At 35.4% G+C, this 20,949-nt stretch overlaps 1 protein-coding gene across 1 annotated transcript in view; it reads right to left on the bottom strand.

Annotated features, from left to right (window-relative positions):
* Positions 1-20,949, bottom strand: part of LRRC9 (leucine rich repeat containing 9) — a 111,736-nt gene that overhangs the window by 50,710 nt on the left and 40,077 nt on the right. The window contains exons 13-17 of the mRNA XM_045810407.2: positions 17,612-17,744; positions 15,541-15,663; positions 14,672-14,787; positions 13,326-13,538; positions 8,483-8,602 (exon numbers count right to left, since the gene is read on the bottom strand). Coding sequence (XP_045666363.2) covers positions 8,483-8,602; positions 13,326-13,538; positions 14,672-14,787; positions 15,541-15,663; positions 17,612-17,744 — 705 coding nt within the window. The remainder of the gene's footprint in view (positions 1-8,482; positions 8,603-13,325; positions 13,539-14,671; positions 14,788-15,540; positions 15,664-17,611; positions 17,745-20,949) is intronic.

The raw sequence follows: 20,949 nt of genomic DNA, 5'->3' as shown, positions 1-20,949 counted from the left end.
TTTTTTTAACTTTTTTTTTTTTTAAAGTAGGCTCCACGCCTCGTGGGGAGCCTAACACAGGGCTCAAATGCATGACCATGAGCCAAGAACAAGAGTTGGATGCTCAACCAGCTGAGCCACCCAGGCACCCCTATATTGTTAAGATTTTTGATAAATGCTGCTAAATAATTTTCAAGGAAGTTTGTACCAATTTTTTCTTCCAACAGTAGAATATGGGAATGCTCATTTTCTTAAATACCTACCAGTTCACCTGCTTTATTTTAATTTACATTGCTTATTACCAGTGAAATTGAACATTTTTCCATGTGTTTTGTATTAGCCATTTTAAAATTTCTTTTTTGTTTATTGTGTTTCTTGTCTTTAGCCATTTATCTATTCAGATCTTCATCTAATTATTTGTAAGAAGTCTTTAAGACTTAATTTGTTACTTCTATTTGTTGCAAATAAAATTTTCTTTTAAGGTATATAGTAATTCAGACATAGAACAAAGAAGAGATAAAGAGAACTTTAAGAAGATATTTTGCAACATTTTTAAAAAATAAAAGGTATTACTACAGATTAAAAGTGAACTTGATTTCTTTATAGGTAATTCAAACACTTATTTGAATTCAGCATAGAATTCGTCACTGCTATAGTTCATAGTCTTGGAAAAGCACTTATTATAGTGGTTCAGGTTGCAGGAGTTGAATATACAGATCATTAAAATCTTTTTCTTTGCTTCAGATCATTAAAATCTTTAAAAAAATTCCTGGAAACCAAATAGCATTACTGACTTTTTATTCTCATAAGCAAACATAGTAAAACAAACTAACATACAATCATTTGCTGTCATAATTTCTTGAACAAAAGGATATTTGATAGTATTAAGGACATAATCTTAGAACAGTCTTTTAAATGAAATCAATTTGGCTTTATGAAAATTTACTACATGGCCTGTCTTCTCCCAGTTTTCATCATACAGTGGTAAAAACTTGTCCCACATTCTGGCATTGGAATGCAGACTGCATTTGGGAACCATACATCATAAAAAGATAACTGCCTTCTTTCCTTGAAAACAGGGATGGGATCTTCATTGTTATATTCCTGAGATATAAACAGACTCTATGACACAGATATGCATGGAACAGTATTTTCAGTTTTGTAGCAGGGGTTTCTTTCTTAATATTTCTTGTGCTTCAGTTTGTCTTTCTTAAATTACAGTACAGTACAGCCAACTTACAAAGATTAAAACCCACAACACCTCTTTTAAAAATTCTTAGGGAAAATGGTTCATTCTCTAAATATAAATTAGCTTTCTCTAGACATCAGGAACACGTTAGCAATAAATTTTTCATTGGAAAAGATCAGATGGAAGTACTGTCTCAATAAAAAATTAGGCACATAATCTAGATTAAGACTGCAAATAGCCGTACATATTTGTCTTTCCCTGGGCAATTCTGACGGTGGTGGAGCTGTTTTCAGAGGAAAAAATCTCTTCCTGTTCCTTTCTCTTAGATACTCTCTTTTCCTGACAGTTCAGGTGAGTGAATGATAAACTTGCAGCTTAGGACTTTTTAAATTATCTTGTATGGATGTCTTGTTTAGACCTTTAAAAAACCATGTAGTGTATATATTTTCCCCAGCATTAATGAAGCCTAAGTCTTCCATTACATAAACAGTGTTAGGTTGGGTATTTTGATTTAAAAGGCAAGGCCAGGATGATGAACACTTAAGAACAATACATTTACTTTCTGCAACCTAATAGAAGCAACTTCAAGCTTGCAAAAAGGGTAGGGAAACTCTCCATGTTAGAGACATGCTTAAGGAAAATGATAATAAAAACGAGATATCTCAAAGGCAACTTAAAAAATGTAGAAGCCAATAGGAATGACAGGTGAGTGATTAAACTAGATCATAACCTTTTGTAATGCTAGGATAAACATAATTCATATTAAATACACATACAAAGCACACCACTAGAGAATAAAGAGACGGAAGCAGCATAAGTTTTCAATCTCTCTGAATCCTCACAAGATAACAGAATAAATTGATAAAACCCAAATTGTATGGACAACATTTATAACAAAACTATATGACAAGGTAGTTCCAAGCCCCCAAAGAAGTTGTAAGGATAAATCACCAACAACCACAAGACCTACATGGTATCCATATCTATGTAAGAGGAAGAAGGAAGCATCAGGGCAGTATCTGATGGACCTGAGAATAACGGAGCCCACAAACAGCCCATGTTTACTGGAAAGTATGAGAACAAATTTGAGTACAGCTAGGAGGAGTTTTGCCCTCTTCAATACCAGATGAGTGCACGGGACCCATCAGAGAAAGGTCTAAGGCAGCGGGAGCAGTCTAGCACTTATGAAGCTTAAAACTGCCCCACCAGGGCTACTTCTAGAACAAAATCCTTCCCAACGAAGAAACTGTCGAGGCTAAGTAAAAAATGAAACAGGATAAGGACAAAAAAGGCAATAAATAAATAAATAAATAAATAAATAAATAAATAAATAATAAATAAGAGAGGGAGAAGATAGAAGAAGGGAACAGAGTCAGGAAATCTCAGAAAGTAAACACTACAATTTTTTTAAAGCACATATAAACAACAGAAGAGGGAGATCTCTGAAGGTAGGAAAGCTTTCCCAAGCCCCGCTTCATTTTCAAAGTTAAAAACAAAACTAATTTTTAAAAAATGAGCAACAGGAAAAGTATTGCGATCAAATCCCAGACAACTCTAGGAGAGCTAGAGCAGGAACGGGAGGGAGAGGAAGGGAGGTGGGGGTGTGGAGAGAGAGAGAGAGAAAGGGACAAGGCTGTAGGCAATAAAAGTACACCAGAAAGATATGCTCAGAAACTTATGACTGTTAACTTACTATTTTAAAACGAGCAAAAAGATGTTAAGAATGATACAAAATATAAAATAACAACATAAATCTGGATTAGAAAAACTTAAGAGTGAAGTCAAAGAACCCATAAAAGAATTTTAAATAAAATAAAAACATTTCAGAAGCAAAGTCTAAATAGTCAAACACAAAAACAAGTAAACACAGTAGATAATGCTTTAAAAGACACAGAAGTCATTAAAAAAAGGAAGAACTGTAAAAAGCAAATCAATTGAAAATTATAAACCCCATGAAATATCACCTTACACCAGTTAGAATGGCAACAATTAACAAGACAGGGAACAACAAATGTTCGGGAGGATGTGGAGAAAGGGGAACCTCTTACACTGCTGGTGGGAATGCAGGCTGGTACGGCCACTCTGAAAAACAGTATGCAGGTGCCTCAGGATGTTAAAAATAGAACTTCTCTATAATACAGCAATTGCACTACTGGGTATTTACCCCAAAGATACAAATGTAGTGATCCAAAAGGACACAGGCACCCTAATGTTCATAGCAGCAATGTCCACAATAGCCAAACTGTGGAAGAAGCAGAGATGTCCTCCAACAGATGACTGGATAAAGAAGATATGGTTCATATATACAATGGAATATTACTCAGACATCAGAAAGGATGAATACCCACCATTTGCATCAACGTGGATGGAACTGGAGGGTATTATGCTGAGCAAAATAAGTTAATCAGAGAAAGACAATTATCATATGGTTTCACTTATATGTGGAATATAAGGAGTAGCACAGAGGACCATAAGGGAAGGGAGGGAAAACTGAATAAGAAGAAATCGGAGAGGGAGAAAAACCATGAGAGGCTCTGGACTCCGGGAAACAAATTGAGGGTTGCAGAAGGTGGGGGGGGGGGTAACTGGGTGATGGGCATTAAGGAGGACACATGATCTGATGAGCACTGGGTGTTATATGCAACTAATGAATCATTGAACACTGTATCAAAACCTAATGATGTACTATATGTTGGCTAATTGAACTTAATAAAAAAAATTTTAATAGATAAAAAGGACTCAAGAGAAAGTGACAAATAGTGAAGATAGATAAAGATTCACTGTATGAATATTGTGAGTCCCTGAAAAAAACTAAAGCAAGGAAACAGAAAAATGGCTAAAAACTTCCAGTTTGAAAAAAGAAAAGAAAGGGGCACTTGGGTGGCTCAGTTGGTTAGGCATCTGCCTTCAACTTGGGTCATGATCCTGGGGTCCTGGGATAGAGCCCCAATCGGGCTCCCCGCTCAGTGGGGAGCCTGCTTCTCCCGCTCCCTCTCTTTCTGCTCCTCCCCCCTGCTGATGCTCTCTCATGCTCTCTCTCTCAAATAAATAAAATCTTAAAAGAAAAAACTTAAAAAAATAAAGAAAAGAAAGAAAAAAATCATTTTAATCTGCATTTTGGAAAAACATACTGTGGATCCAAAATATTGGCCCAGGCAACCAATGTCAAGACATATTCTAGTAAAATTACTAGACTTTGAAGAAAACTAAAAATGTTTTTTGGCCATCTAAAAGAAAAAAAAACATGTAACTTAAGGGGAAAAAATTATACGTTCTCATCAGACTTTTGTACAGCAACACTTTATGTCAGAAGAAAATAAAATAGCATTGAAGATGCCCAGGGAAATAAATTGTGAGTTAAGGATTTTATATCTAGCAAAACTGCTGTTCATGTATAAAGGATGTAGAAAAACTATTATCCACACGCAGTAATGGAAGGGATATTGTTCCCATAAGCCCTTCCTGAGGAATCTATAATAGAATATTTTTCAGACAATCAAAATATTTACAGAGATACCAATCTGGTGACAAGAATTAAATATACAGTTACCAATGAACTAAAAGGGAGAGTATACAGAGTGCAAGGCTACATGCTCTGACAAAGTATAAAGGGAATGATAATTTTAATTATTTTTTTAAATAAGGAATAATGGAAAAAACATATACAAAATAAAAAACATCTTTCTAGTAACCATATTGATGAGAGTATTAGTGCTGTCATTCTGAGCCCGCTGTGTGTGTAATAGGGGATTAAACAATGAGCAATTATTAAATATTCCGATGCTATTACTTTGTATCCTTGAGAATCAAGATTCTTGGCATGAGAGAAAAAAAGATATAGATGTAAGTAACAGAAAAGGTTAAGCTAAAAGATTTTCAGTCTTGAATCTGAATTGGAAATACTAATATAAATTTATGAAGTTAGTTTTAGTTATACATACATATTACAGTCTCTCACACACACACACACCCCTTCCCCACAACAAATCTGTCCAATGGAAAGACCTAGAAACAAAGACCAACCCTGACATACCACTCTTCTCTAAGAAATATTAAGGCTCAGGGCGCCTGGGTGGCTCAGTCAGTTTAGTGGTGGACTTTTGGTTTTGGCTCAGGTCATGGTCTCAGGGTCGTGGAATCAAGCCCTGCATTGGGCTACTTGCTCAGCACCGAGCCTGCCAGAGATTTTCTCCCTCTCGTCCCACCCTGCTCCTTCCTCCGCTCGTGCTCGCTCTTTCTCTCTCAAATAAATAAATAAATAAAATCTTTTAAAAAAATAAAAGAAACTAGAGCTCCTTGAAGAAGTCCCATGTCTACAACAGAAAACACAGAAAATGTATGTGGAACATCTCTTATACCAGGTGGTAAAGAAGCTTATCAGAGACCGCTAGGGTCATGGCAAAAGAAGCAAATTTTAAGATGCTCCCATTGGCTAAGGATGAGACCATTTGAGCTTCAGTCATGGTAATTGCAGTGGATGGGCTCTCATCGAATATGTTTAAGTCCCTGCATTCCTAATGATATTAAAACAAAAAAGGTATTGCTCATCTTTGAGAAAACACAAGGAACCAATTCACTATCTTCAAAATTGGTAAATAAAGACAAATAAGCATCTATTCTGCATTTTCTTTTTTTGAAAGTAATCCCTGCACGAAACATGGGGCTTACACTCACAACCGCAAGATCAAGAGTCGCAGGCTCTACCGACTTGGGCCAGCCAGCCGCCCCTATTCTGCATTTTCTACATGACTGGGACTACTGATAACCAAGTAACAGATAAAGGGAAATGTCTATGCAAAAATATTCCAAATCACTGATGAATTAATGGATATAGGCATTAATAATGGCTACTGGCATCAGAAAAGTGAGTCTGCCAGATATCATCTGCTTCCTACAGTCTTGCCAGAGGAGTGGAACCAGAGCCTGATCCAATCTCTGGATCTGGTTGTCAATTTGCAGAAAATATGGAGGGTGGAGGGCATGTAGGGTTATATCATAAGCAAATCAGCAGGGTCTAGCCTGTGGGACACTTTTGGGATTGGAAGGTCAAAATATTTCTACAGATAAACTATGGAGAGTGGAAGGGGACAGAAGGGAAGAGAAGGGAAAACTATAAATTAAAAGAGACTTAAACAATTTTTAGAATGGCAAAACCAAACTATTGTGCTAGGTGGGGATGCACATTTGGATGATGGAACTGTGGGGGAAAAGCAGGGAGAGGATTACTATAGAGGTCAGGATAATGATTTCTTGAAGGGATGGGGAATATATAGAAGAGGCTTATGTTGTAGGTTACAAAGTTCTATTTCTTGACCTGGGTGTCAGTAATAAGCACATTCACCTCATAATAATTTATGGAACCACATGCTCGTAGTATGTAGTTTTCTGTATCTGTGTTTTATTTTACAATAAAAAGGTGAAAATATACATGTAGAGTATCTCCTCTGTCTGATCACCCCTAACATCCCTATAGTCATTTTTCAAGACACATTTATACATCAGATACTTGATGTTTGAGAGGTTCATATCTAGCAACCTTTGCCAATCTTAAAATTTGAAAATACCACTCGGGCATAAAATATGTCCAGTTCTCTTGTCTGTAAAATGGCCAAAGTAATATCAATCCAATAAGTAGGCTGTGATAGAAATTTTTCTAAGGCAAGCACAACTATACTGCAAAATACATGCTGGGCAGCTGGCTAAGCCATCTAAAAGCTCTATCTAAAGCACTATAAGTGCCTTGCATGACTTAAGAGTTTACTTTTTTTTTCTAAAAAAAGGATTTATTTATTTTAGAGAGAGAGAGAGTGCAGAGTGGGGGGCGGAGGGTGGTAGAGGGGAGGGTGAGAGAGAGAAACTCAAGCAGACCCCTGCTGAGCAAGGAGCCCAATGCAGGGCTTGATCCCACCATCCTGAAATCATGACCTGAGCTGAAATCAAGAGTTGGATGCTTAACTGACCGTACCACCCACACACCCCAAGAGTTTACTCTTTAAATTTTGTGCATAAGCAAAATTATTACTGTCATAACCTCTGGAACCACTGGCAAATCATCAGAAAAAAATATGCCAACAATTTACATATAGTTTTGGGACCTCTATTAAATTACCTTCTTTCCTCAAACTGCATATCAAACCCAGACTACCAGGGATTCTATTAAAAAGGACTTCAGCTTGGGGCCCCTGAGTGGCTTGAGTTTCTCTCTCCCTCTCCCTCTGTTCCTCCCCGCCACTCTCTCTCTCTCTTTCTCAAATAAATAAATACATCTTTTAAAAAAACAAAAGGACTTTGGCTTACTAAAAGAAATAAGGGTGGAGGTTTAATACTAAAACTTAAGGTCAGTAAGGAAAGCAACAGCTCCCGACACAGTGGGAGAAGCAGCAATGCAAGAGCTTTGATATGGTTGAAAGGGGGAAGGGAATGAATAAGAGCTGAGGATGATATGTTCTGAAAAGTTAGGCCAGTGACTTGGGACCCATGGAAACAGGGGATGCTGCGTTGGAGTTCTGGGGCCACATATGCAATTATTTTTGTTATATGATATATAACAAAGAAAACAAAAGCCAGATAAGATGCTTAGCTATGTGTACATGGTGCATTACTCTGTTTGTCCCATGATCTATGAGAGGGCAAACACAAGTTAAGCAAGATCCACACATGTGACATTCAGGTAGAAAGGACAAGGCAGAAAGAAAGAGAAATAACAGGAATAATGAACAAATGGGAAGAGAACTGACAGCCTTAGATATGAAGTGGTGAACCAGAAAATGAAGAAGTAAGGACTCACAAGGAGAAAAATAAGAATGAGAAAACAAGAGCAGAAGAAAGTGGAAATGACAATTTCCAAAGAACATTTTAAAAACAAAATTTAATAAATTTACTTTAAAGTAGTTAGAAATCAGATATGACCACACGTGTATATTTGGTTTGCAAATGGAATCTGAATCTAAGACCTATTTTATTTCATTTTTTAATTTTTTTTGAAGATTTTTTATTTATTAGAGAGAGAGCACAAGCAGGTTGGGGGAGCGACAGGCAGAGGGAGAAGCAGACTTCCCTGCTGAGCGGGGAGCCCGATGTGGTACTCAGTCCCGGACCCAAGATCATGACCTGAGCCAAAGGCAGATACTTAACTGACTGAGCCACTCAGGCGCCCTCTAAGACCTATTTTAGACAAAGTAACATACCATGTTTTGTTTTGTTCCTAATTTGAGGTGTATAATCTTGAATATGGTATATTTGAGGTCTTCATTACAAAAATAATTTGTCTATTAAATTCTTTTACTTAAATAATTTAAAAAAGACAGTTCTTACCAGGTGGTATACATCATCTAAACAAGTAAATTCATTAAAGCTGATATTAAGTTTTCGAAGTCCTGTTAACTTGGAGAGATCTCTCAATTTACTCAGGCTGTTTCCATGGAGATTCAGACTCTGAAATAGAATGAAATGTAAATAAAAAATAAGACATTATATTCTACATCATAGTTATTTAAATAACACTAAGAGAGAGCCAATAAGAAACAAATCTAATGCATGATTTTAAAAGGTAGAGTTTATAATAGCATTATTGGACCCTGTTCTTGATTAATTTGGTTTTCCACTCGGTCTAGAAATTCTTTTTAGAAAATAGTTAAATATATTGTTAAGACATTTATTGAGGCATACCTATTTCTAAAGCTAGCCAGTGAACATGTAGGCCCTAAAGATTTGGGGTATTGGCGAGGATACCTCACAGGAAAGAAGATGGCAGGGCTACATCTTGACTGCAGAAAACTGTATGAGGGCACTGGACTAAGGAACAGAGGATGAGGGTGTTAAAGCAGGAGGACAGACACTCAAAGAAGGAGGTAGGAGAGTGCTTCCATATCAGAATTTGGCCTAAATTTTCCCTGTCCATTTGATTCTGCATTCAATAAAAAGGAATGTTAATACAGTTGTATATTTAGGGGATACCCTGATGACAACATATTTTTCTGTCTTTAGACTACACCATTGTGAATGATATCAAGTGAAGATTACATTCATGCATAGTATACATCCTAAGTCATGGCACAAGAAAATGTATTAATATAATTGACCTCAATATTCACAACAAATGGGTTTTATGATAAAATCAAGTGTCTACTTCCCAATTCACTTCACTCACCACCACCATCTTATATCCTATTATACTGTGGACATAACATAAATTCCTGGCAAGAGAAACATCTAAATATTGAGTAGTTGTCAAAATTTGGTTCAAATTGTTAAGAAGGATGAAATTAGGGAGAATAGTTTATTCTACAGATCACACACTGGTATCATCCATGATAGATTCTACAGGTACTTTACGCTTAACATGTCTAAACTGAATTCATCATTTTTCCTATATATCTGCCTGGCAGTCTGTGTTTTCAGTCCTGATTAAGAGTTTCACTATCTATCGAAAGATATTGTTTACCATCCCCTTTACCTCTTTTCCATATACATTTGATCTAGAGATGTTTCTCAAACCAACCGTTCCATACCATCACCACTACAAGTACCTTAGTTCAGACAATTATTTGTCCTTTGGACTACTGCAATAGTTTTCAACGGATATCCATACCATTAGTCTGACTTTAGTTAAATCTAATCCACAAGTTGCCAAAATGAGGGTCTTTAAAAACACAGAACCCATTCCTTAAAGAAAATCTAAAATTTAAAATTTGCCTTCAACAATCCATCCTATTTGATATAACCTCCTACTCTTCCAATCACAGCCTCACGTGTCTTCCTTGTATTCCAGCCTACACCTTCACCTTCCACCAGTACACACCCTGTGTTCATAGTCACAGTATGTTCCCTGCTAACACTAGGATCTTTCCAAAACCAGGCGCTTCTAGATAGTGTATTTCCTCTGCCTGGAAGATGTAAACAACTAAATTTCTCATATTCTTCAGAATCTGCACAAAGTTATCTCTTTCTGTGGCGTTCTCCCAGCAACTCCAAGCTTCCTATGTTGTCTACATACCTTTCTCCTCCACTAAAATGTCCTCGAGACAGGGAAAATTCACTTTGAACTCCCAATACTTACCTCATGGCCTAAAACACAGCAAATGCTCAGTAAATGCTAGATGAATAAATCATTGCAAAAGCCAGACATGCAACGAACAACTCTATTTTTCTGTTCAAGTAAAGTTAACATACAGTGTTGTATTAGTTTCAGGTGTATAATATGATTCAACAATTCTATACATTGCTCAGTGCTCATCACAATAAGTGTACTCTTAATCCCCTTCACCTATTTCACCCATCCCCCCCACCCTCCTCCCACCTTTATTTCTGTATATTTTATTTATTTTTATGGATGTCTTCAAAAAACTCCATCTAGTGGGGAAGACTGAAAAGAAGATAAGAGGTATGTATCCTGAACTTTGTAATGGCACAAAGGAAGGGGAATAAAGGGTGTGATGTCTAAACATTCTTGTTGAAATATCTAGCATTTCTACTAGAAGAGTTAGAAGGTTTTTCTGGCTTTTAAGCCATATAGGCAAATTTAGGATGAGAGGTTCTTTCATTCTTATGCTGTGGGTATTGATCAAATTAAGGCAGTCAGGTGGAAGTCACGAGCAAGCCAGGGTATTCTGAAGTCTTATTCTCCTCACTGTTTTTTATCTTACAAATCAAAGATAATAAAAAGGACCTACTTTTTTTTTTTTACTATTGCTGTTTTTTTAACTTTTATTTAATCCCTTTAAATCTATAGAAATATATGTTCTAGAAGCTCAGTCCAGTCAGAACTCATGCATTTATTAAGCCTTTCATTACTAAAGCTTTATTATCAAAAATGTATTACTCAAATATGAAATCTTGACATTATAGCACAGAAACAATAATTTCTCCGTACTGTCAGCTCAAAGATTGCTCCTGTAATCACTATACTGCATCTTTATGATGCAGATGGTGATACTGTCATCACATTATGAAACTTTCCTTCCTTTCTAATAATAACTGGCTAAGGTCAAAACTTAATCTCCTAGACTTGAAGATTTATTTAGTGGATGGTGATGATGTAGTTGGACAAAAGCAATCCCATAAACAACTTGAAAAGAGATGTTTTCTAAATATTTTCAGAAGCAGACTCAAAATTACTGACCACACTGATTATTTTAAAAAATATTTTTGCTTTCTTTTGGTTTCCCACAGTCACTTGAAAAAGACTGTCATCATAAACAAGCGATCTGGAAATGTCACATTGGAGCAATGTAATTGACTTTCAAGATAAAAATCATTTCTGAGTATTTATCTCAACTTTCAGTACACACATAGAAAGACAATGTCCTATGAGAATAACTTGTCTTCTCAAATATTCTTACCAGTGTATCAAGCAAATACCTACTTGCTTGCCAGTTCTGCAGGTGCAGGCAAACCCACTTCCTCTGTAAGAACCAGTTGGTCTTTGTAAAGGTATTGTTTTTATAATGAGTATCTCATGTGTGCCAGGTATTGTGCTAGAAAATGGCAGAGCCGATGCTAGTCTATGTGGTGTTTACAAGTATATTAGAAAGCGGCATCCATCCTTTCCTCAAGACACCTTTTCCTCCCAGCTTTTAGAAAATTGTCTCAATATGCCCATTTTATTAGTACAAGAAATTTTATGAAGAATTGTTAGAAAATTGTAGCAAATATACTGGTCTATGATTTAAAGGGTATCCCTTGGATATGGCCCTCTTGTGCCATGCACACCGCACCATCTTATATTGTTGCCCTGATACTGAGGATACACATATCGAAGAACAGCCATAGCCTCTGCCCCTGTGGGATTTTACAGTCTAGAAAGGATACAGAGCATATAACAAAGGAATCTGTCCTACACTCAGAGGTAAGAGAAAACTTGAATGCTTCAGTATAGATCTAAAAGGTGTGTGGGAATTAACTAGGAGAAGGGGGTCAGGGGAGAACATTCCATGCAGAGGACTAGCAAGTGCAGAGGTTCTGTGTTGGCTGCAGGCAGAATGCATTTAAGAAATAGGAAGGAGGCTGAGCACAGAGAGCTAAAGAGAGGGTAATATGAAAAAAGTCTGGAAAGGTAGGCCAGGAACCAGGCCATGCAAAATCTTATAGGCCATATTAAGGACTTGGGTTTTATTTTTAAAACAATGGAAAATCATTGAGGTTTTCAAGTAGGAGTGGTGAGGGGTGACAGGGATATCATGATCAGATTTGCATTCTGAAAAGATTGCTCTAGCTTTAACATGGAGAATGAGTTGGGGGCTCAAAGTGAAAGCAGGACAGGACCTCTGTTGCACAGCTCTAGGAGGCACCCCCTAACCCCCATATTGAGTTATATTCAGTTCTATAATGAATGGCACCCAAAGAATACATTAATAGTATATAATGTGAATTGCACCTCCTGGAGTTGTGCAGTGTTGCAATTGTAGAGTGCAGGGAGCCCTGTCAGAAGGCCATGGCAGTAGTCTAGGTCAGGGCTAATGATAGTTCAGATAGAATGGTAGCAGATTGGAAATGAACAGATCTGAAAGTCAAGGTACAGAGGTAGGCTTACTATCTCAATAGAACTGCCTCAGTGAAAGTAAGCTGCTTCAGTAGTAACTCAAATTCTATCGATTAATTTTATATAGATAAAGCTCCGATATTGTGTTGATTAATCCTGGAAACTGATTTGAAACTTCATCATTTAAGAGAGGTCATTTGTTATTCAGGAACAAAATACCTTGTAAACTAGAAGGCCACCCTCTAGGCCCATACTGTCTTGTACGGCAGTCACTAGCAACATGTTGCTAGTTGAAAGCGCTGTAGACCGCAAATAGACCCCAGACATGAAAGACTTAGTTGAATCTATCTGTTATTAATGACTCTTCATATTGATTAAATATTGAAATGATAATATTTTAGATATATTGGATTAATTAAAATTAATCTTACCTCTTAATTAAAAAATTCTTAACATGGCTCGTAGAAAATTTTAAATTACATGTATGGTTCATATTATATTACCACCAGACAACACTGATCTAGTCCACAAAGTAGGAAAGGTTGAGGCATTTTTAACTTGGCAGCCTAATGGCTGGCATCACCAGATAGGTGCTTTAGTATTCTTAGACTTCATATGATAGATTATGATTCCAAATTCAAGGTCCAAATTCCAAATTTTATTCCTTATAATACTCACCACAATATGACTGTAAATACTAGTCTTGGCAAGAGAAAGTATTGTTTTATCATCCAAACTAATAAGTTTTGGCCTGGGCTTGATCCTGGGATCCATTTTTATAACTTCATCATCAAATTTCAAATCCTGGGACAATACTGATCCTTCTGAGTTTTTTTTGCTTTCTTCTAGAATAACATTGTTGAATGAAGAAAATAAAGAGTGAGCCTTGACCTAAAAAATTTATTTAAAATATTGAAAATTTGGTTGTTGTATTTATCATTTTGAACAAGAAACTAGCTATGTAACAAAGATGAATTAGCTCTTTTTTCAGTTATATAGTAATGCCTATGATGATTAGAATCACATTAGGAAATCAATGAGAATAGATTAAAATTGTGGGCTAAGAATAAATGTGTTCATCCCTTCCCACTGAAAATTCCTAAATAATCCATAAGCATATGAAAGAATAAGGTATCTTTTTCTTGCCCATCAGAGTGGAAATGTAAAAGATTGATAATATCTTATTTTGGTAAAGATACAAAGAAACAAGCATGGTCACATACTGTTGGAAATTTGTAGAATGGCCAAGCCTTTGTAGAGAGTACTGGCAAAATCTACCAAAATTTAATATGTGTATATCTCTTTAATATGTATATATCTTTAATATGTGTATATCTCTGACAATTCTTCTACAAATCTATTCTGCAGAGAAACTTCTGTATTTGTATGAAGATGCAGCTATAATAATGTTCACTGAAGCAGTGTTTTAAATAGTAAGAACACTGGAAACAACCTATATGTTTCATCCACAGAGGATAGTCAAATAAATCAGGGTATTACTGGATGGTATGCAGCCACCAAAAGAATTAAGTATAGACCTATATGCACTGAAGTGGAAATATGTCCAAAACATATTGTTAAGGGCAAAAAACATCACAAAATACTTAGGTCTTGATTCTACTATGTAATAGAAGGTATATGTTGTTTTATATGTAAATACATAGAAAAAAAGATTGAAAGCAAACCCATAAAGCTGTTAACAGATTTCTTTATGAAAGGGAGTGGTGCTGGCGTTAAAGTGAAATCAGATTTTCATGTTTATTATGTTTTCTTCAATGTAGTTTGAATCTTTTTCAGTGAGATTACAGCCATATATTACTCAGGAAGTATATATGTGCATATAAAAATATTTAGGTGCCATAATGATTTGTTTTGAAAATTAAACCCTTCACTGAATAACCAATGTATATATGTTTATGTATAAATATATATGTTTAAGTATAAACTTGATATTACATTATTAGACTTCAAATTACTGTTCTGTTCTTATTTAAGGAATTCCAGTGTTAAAAATACATCCATACCACTGTAATATACTCAAATTCAACAATGTATTCTGGCAAAACAAGGTCGTGATCAAAGACAAACCACTTGCACTGCCGAATGCTGCAATCACAGTTTCTTTGTCCCATGATAGAATCTACAGTAAAATAAAAAACAAGAAAAATTCTCTTCAAAATGAAATATAATGTACTTTTTTCATTATTACACAGATTAATGAACAATAAACTCAGTTCCAACTACCATGTTATTAAAAGTGTTTTATTTCTTATATTTTTCCACCCCTCCTAGACAGTTTCTTAATTCTAGAAATACTTACTAGTCACCCTTTCACTATGTAGACTAGTAGGGTTTAATTTTATTCAAGTCCTTTTCCTTTTCATACTTTTCCATTTTTCTGTTCAATGTGTGGCCATATATTTTTGACAAATGTATTACTCAAAAACCTTTGTTATTAAAAGTCTGTGGGTTTTTCATCTTTTGAAGTACATATAATATACATGAAATATACAGTCTAAACATGAAATATATATTATACATGAAATACATAAAATATATATGTATTATGTAATATATGTATATAATATACATATAATATATGAAACACATAATCTATAGTATATATACATGATATATATGAAATACAGATAACAGTATGTGTGAGTGTGTAAATATAAAATGAAAATTTACAAAATAAAAATCTACACACACACACATAAATGTCATTGAAGTGGGGAGCAGAAAAATAGAAACTCATTAGTAGCTAGCAAAGGAGTTTTTAGAAAAGTTTACAAACTTTGTTGGTAGAGGTTAAACTCTACACATTAGTATTAAACACCAACATTTTGTATTCAGAAAAATTAAAGCAGATTTCTCTTTATGGCAGACATACTTAGTATATATTTTCGAGGAACGAACACTGAATTAACCATTGGATAGTTAGCTTGATTGATGGAGTCCTGTTCACGAGCCTGAACACTCTGGCCAAGGAAGACCTTTGTAATGAGGAGGATGCCTAAATGTGAATAAAAAATAATTTTAACACTAATTCATTTTGGTAACTTTCCCATATCACTTTCCTTAATGGTCCCAAACCTGACTATATGTTGTGTAAGGGGAGAAATCCTGGCTACCTTGTTTGCCATTGTATAGCAAAACAGAAGCTCACTAAATATTTGTTGACCAAATGAAATAATTATGAAAGAGGATTCCTGTGATTATATCAAGCAAAGCTTTACAGAAAAGGAAGAAGGAAAGAAAATAATAAGTTTTTTATTAAGTGATTTAAAGTAAGAAACTTTTTGTTGTTACTAACTGGGTAAAAATTCATCTCTGTAACGTCAGCACCTAGCACATAGCTTAAATCATAGGAGGCACTCAATACATGTTTACTGAATGGATAAACATTTCTTTTCCCTTTCAATCCCTAAGGAATCTTTGGATTCACTCATTCCTAAGGATCTCTAGGAGTCAATCCTATAAAGTAACTTGTAATCACTAGGCATAAAACATTTAGATGACTTTTTTTTTTTTTACTACGTACGAGTTATAAAATGCAAATTGAGAGACCCTAATTGTTTTGGGAAACATATTTCAGGAGGATCTAAAAGGATCTAGAAAAACATCATGAGGTGTTTCTTAAGATGGGAATAGAGGAGAATGAGAGAAAAGAAGCAAAAGGTTTTTTCAAATAACAAGTTCTTTCTAGATTCAATAATCTGCTTGATTTTCTGATTATTATTAACTGAATGAAAGACTGCAAAACACATGTAGTTCAACATGAATAATCTTAGCAGAACTATTGCTGGAACCTAGAATATTACTCTTATAGACTTAAGTTAACCAAATTTCTAACTCCCCAGTCATCAGTAGGTTGAATAGTGGAGATCAAAGAATAGATGTCCCTTACTCCCTGACCTGGTCAGTTCTGCTTATATATTCTTTGGTCATATGCACTAATATTTCATCTTACAGCTCTTATGAAAATTGTAATTTTACATTTATTTGTATGATTATTAATGTTTGTCAGTACCATAAAGGAGCACTGTGCCTAGTTTGCATAGACTGTATCCCTATCACTTACTGGGAGCCTAACACGCAGTAAGCATTCCATAATAACTGGTGGAACTGAAGAATGAACAGTGGGAGGTTGAGGCAAAAGGACCTGATGAGCGGGTTTTTTCCGCCGATCTGTGGTTAACAGGGAACCTCTCCTATAATTGTCTTGCAGATTGGCTCATATGCTTTTATTTATCTATATATTCAAGATGCAAATAAAGTACTGATCACTGTGAATAAATGAAAGTACCAAAAGTTTATCTTCTGTGAGGCAATTTATAAAGCAATCTATACACTTCACAGTTTGTCTTTAGCCAGTTTTAGGTTTACAACCAAGTTTTCTTATCTTCTATTACGATGAGTAAGGACAAATAAGGCCTGCCTTTCCGAGTGCTTGGTATGAAGATTATTGCATAATTGGGCTAGGTTCTCTTTTCTCTTTCCTGTGACTTTGGGGTGCAGTGTGTGCCTCTGTGTGTGTGTGTGTGTGTGTGTGTGTGTGTGACATACATATATATTGAATTTATTTTTAGGACACAAGTTAATGAAAAAAGGAGAGAGAGGAGCTAAGAGGGCAGTGTAGTAGGAGGACCCTAGGCTCGTCTTGTCTCTCCAATGAACAAAGCAGACTGTGAAAATTGCTTGTTCCATATAAATTAGCTTAAATATGAGTAACAAATAAGTCCCATCCTACTAATGTTGACATAATAATCATCAAATATTTGTTCACAACTTAACTGAAGTAACAGATCAGAAAGTCATATATCACTACAGTGGTAAATACTAAGTAAAATCGTTTTTAGAAAATCTTCCTGATTGATAAAACTAAGTATTAAAAATGTCATGAAAATAATCAATGAAGACTTAGAACTAAAAAGTTCAGAAATTCTGTGTATTTATATTACCATGCCTGAAGAGCTCATGCTCAAGAGAGTTCTTCTTCTCATCTTTGTACTTTTGCTGTAAAAATTCAATTCTGGGACACTCACACATACTGAGGCTGTTAGCAAGAATAACAGCTTCTTTTCTGAGAGGCAGCTATAAAGAAAAAACAAAGTCTGAGTATTTTTATAAAATGGACCGTACTTCAGCTTCAGTACAGATGGTTTATTGGTTTACATTTGTGCGTCTGGGCAAAGAAAAGTCAGGCTAGATTCGCTGAAAAGAAGTAGACAAACTTCAGGTGCAACTTCATTGCGTAAGGCCATTTATATATTTTAAATTTACATGAAAACAGGTTTATGAAAAGTGATACAGAATAATATTTGTTCCCATAAATGCAGCCAGAGTCAAGACTGACAACACTGTGTGATTGAAGGAACTGTAATTTTACACATTTTCAAGGATACTCCATGAGTAATCGTGCAAATTCCAAAAAGAAAATCCTGTGTGACATTACATCAGTGAAGGTTCTTATTTAGATATCACATGTACAGATAGATAGATCGATATATAAATAAAGATTTGGTATAATAGTGGTTTTGGTTTAATAATATATACTGCTTTCCAGATACATCTTATTGTGCTAATGCACCAAAATCTTGGTTTGCACTGTGACTAGGTTTATTTCTTGAAGTGTTTTATCAGAAATACAGTACTACTACCTGTATAGTGGCTAACTTAACAACAACAACAAAAAAGAAATACAGTACTACAGTAAAATTCATATTACTTCCTGTGAAAGCAGTTCTGAAAAGCAAATAAAATCTCTATTTTTAGTAGTAGGACACCTAGAGGTAAGAGAGATTATATAGTCTATCTAAGGACAGAAGTAGAAATTAGCAAAGTCATGATTTGAACTCAGGTCTGCTCCTCCTTGTCATTATCTCAGTTTCGAAATTGTTACTAGTTTAATATTAGTAGCCAAATTATCTAAAAATATGTTCTCTATAAATGCTGAATTGCTTTTATATTTTTTCTTACTGAAGCCTGTTATCCAAAGAGATTTTTTAAAAAATAAATACTAAAATGTGGTTCGTTACTATAAATTCCACATCCCAGTAAATAGAACCTTCTCAGATTTCCAATGAACATCACTAAATATCCATTAGATACAAGCTATGCTCATGGCATTATGCAGCTATAGCATGGTCTTGGCCCTGAAATAACAGAGGGAAGGATCATGAAGAGAGCATAGGCAGTAATCTTTCTGACATCGGCTGTAGCAAGATTTTTTTAAATATGTCTCCTGAGGCAAGGGAAATAAAAGCAGAAGTAAACTGTCAGGACTACATCAGAACAAAATGTTTCTGCACAGCAAAGGAAAGAATCAACAGAACAAAAAAGCAACCTACTTAAATGAGAGGAGATATTTGCAAAGGATATATCATAAAGGGTTAGTATCCAAAATACACAAAGAACTTATAAAACTCAATACCTAAAAAGCAAAATCCAATTTAAAAATGGGCAGAAGACATGAACAGACATTTCTCAAAAGAAGACATACAGATGGCCAAAAGACAATGAAAAGATGTTCAACATCACTGATCATCAGGGAAATGCAAATCAAAACTTCAAGGAGAAATCACCTCACACCCGTCAAAATGGCTAAAATAAAACACACGTGAAACAAAAAGTGTTGGTGAGGATGTGGAGAAATAGGAACTCTTATGCTCTTTGGAGAAATGCAAGCTGGTGCAGCCAGTATGGAAAACAGTATAGAGGTTCCTTAAAAAGTTAAACATAGAACTACCCTACAATCCAGTAATCACACTACTAAGTATTTTCACACAGAAAACAAAAACACAAATTCAAAATGCATCATGCACCCACATGTTTATTGCAGCATTATTTGTAATACCAAATTACAAAAGCAGCCCAAGTGTCCATTGATAGATGAATGGATAAAGAACATGCGGTATATAGGCACAATGGAATATTATTCAGCCATTAAAAGGAATGAAATCTTGCCATTTGCAACAACATGGATGGAGCTAGAGAGTATTACGTTAAGGGAAATAAGTCAGTCAGAGGAAGACAAATACCATATAATTTCACTCATATGTGGAATTTAAGAAACAAAATAAGCAAAGGAAAAAAGAGAGAGAAACCAAGAAACAAACTCTTACCTATAGAGAACAAACTGATAGTTACCAGAGGGAAGGTAATAAGTTGGGGGATGGGGAAAATAGGGAATGGGGATTAAAGAGTACACTAAATTATTATGATGAAAAAATACGATTTAAAAAATAAGTAAATAACGGGGCGCCTGAGTGGCACAGCGGTTAAGAGTCTGCCTTCGGCTCAGGGCGTGATCCCGGCGTTATGGGATCGAGCCCCACATCAGGCTTCTCTGCTATGAGCCTGCTTCTTCCTCTCCCACTCCCCCTTCTTGTGTTCCCTCTCTCGCTGGCTGTCTCTATCTCTGTCAGATAAGTAAATAAAATCTTTAAAAAAAAAAAATAAAATAAAATAAAAAATAAAAAATAAGTAAATAACAACAAAAAAATAGAATCAGAAATGTAAAAAAAAAGGGGGGGGGAGAAGATGGAAAATATACCCAGTAATTAAAAATAAAAACCATCACAAGATATGTCAAATAAGATCTTTATTTTCCCTTTTATTTAGGTGGGGGAGGGGCAGAGGGACAGGGAGAAATAATCTCAAGCAGGCTCCCCACCCGGCACAGAGCCTGTTGTGAGCTCGACAGGGCTCCAGTGGGGCTTGCTTGAGTGGGGCTCAATCTCACAACCCTGAGATCATGACCTGAGCCGAAATCAAGAGTTGGAGGCTTAACCAACTGAGCCACCTCTCATTTTTTAAATGAAATGATCGAGTTTGTAGAGGTAAGGGATCAGTGGTAGGCTTTGAAGATTGGACATAATTAGTCAATAATATTGTTAATAACGTCATATGGTGACAAATGGTAACTACACTAGTCGAGGTAAGCATCGAGTAATGTACAGAATTGTCGAATCACTATATTGTACACCTGAAACTAATACAACATTATATGTCATCTATATTTCAGTAAGAACATTTTTTTAAAAAATTGATGTATTTCTATTCCACCCAGCTATGTTGCATGCTTATGAAAACTCAGTTGTGTTCCTAAACTTTTTTTATACCAGTTGTATTGGTTATTGAAATTCTACATATTAAATAAAACAATGAAATACGAGAAAGAATGAGAGTTGTTTCTATGAAAACTAAGTGGAAAGCTTTGGTAAGATTGCAGAGAAAGTAATCATTAGAAGCTTCTGTTAAAGCATGTGTAGGTGAGGCAAACACAAAAGTTTGGTGG

The sequence above is a fragment of the Ursus americanus genome, chromosome 26, assembly GCF_024610735.1.
Source record: "Ursus americanus isolate L20-20 chromosome 26, mUrsAme1.1.p, whole genome shotgun sequence".
NCBI lineage: Eukaryota > Metazoa > Chordata > Mammalia > Carnivora > Ursidae > Ursus > Ursus americanus.
The sequence above is the reverse complement of the archived record's forward strand: the minus strand, read 5'-3'. Positions and strand labels throughout refer to the sequence as shown.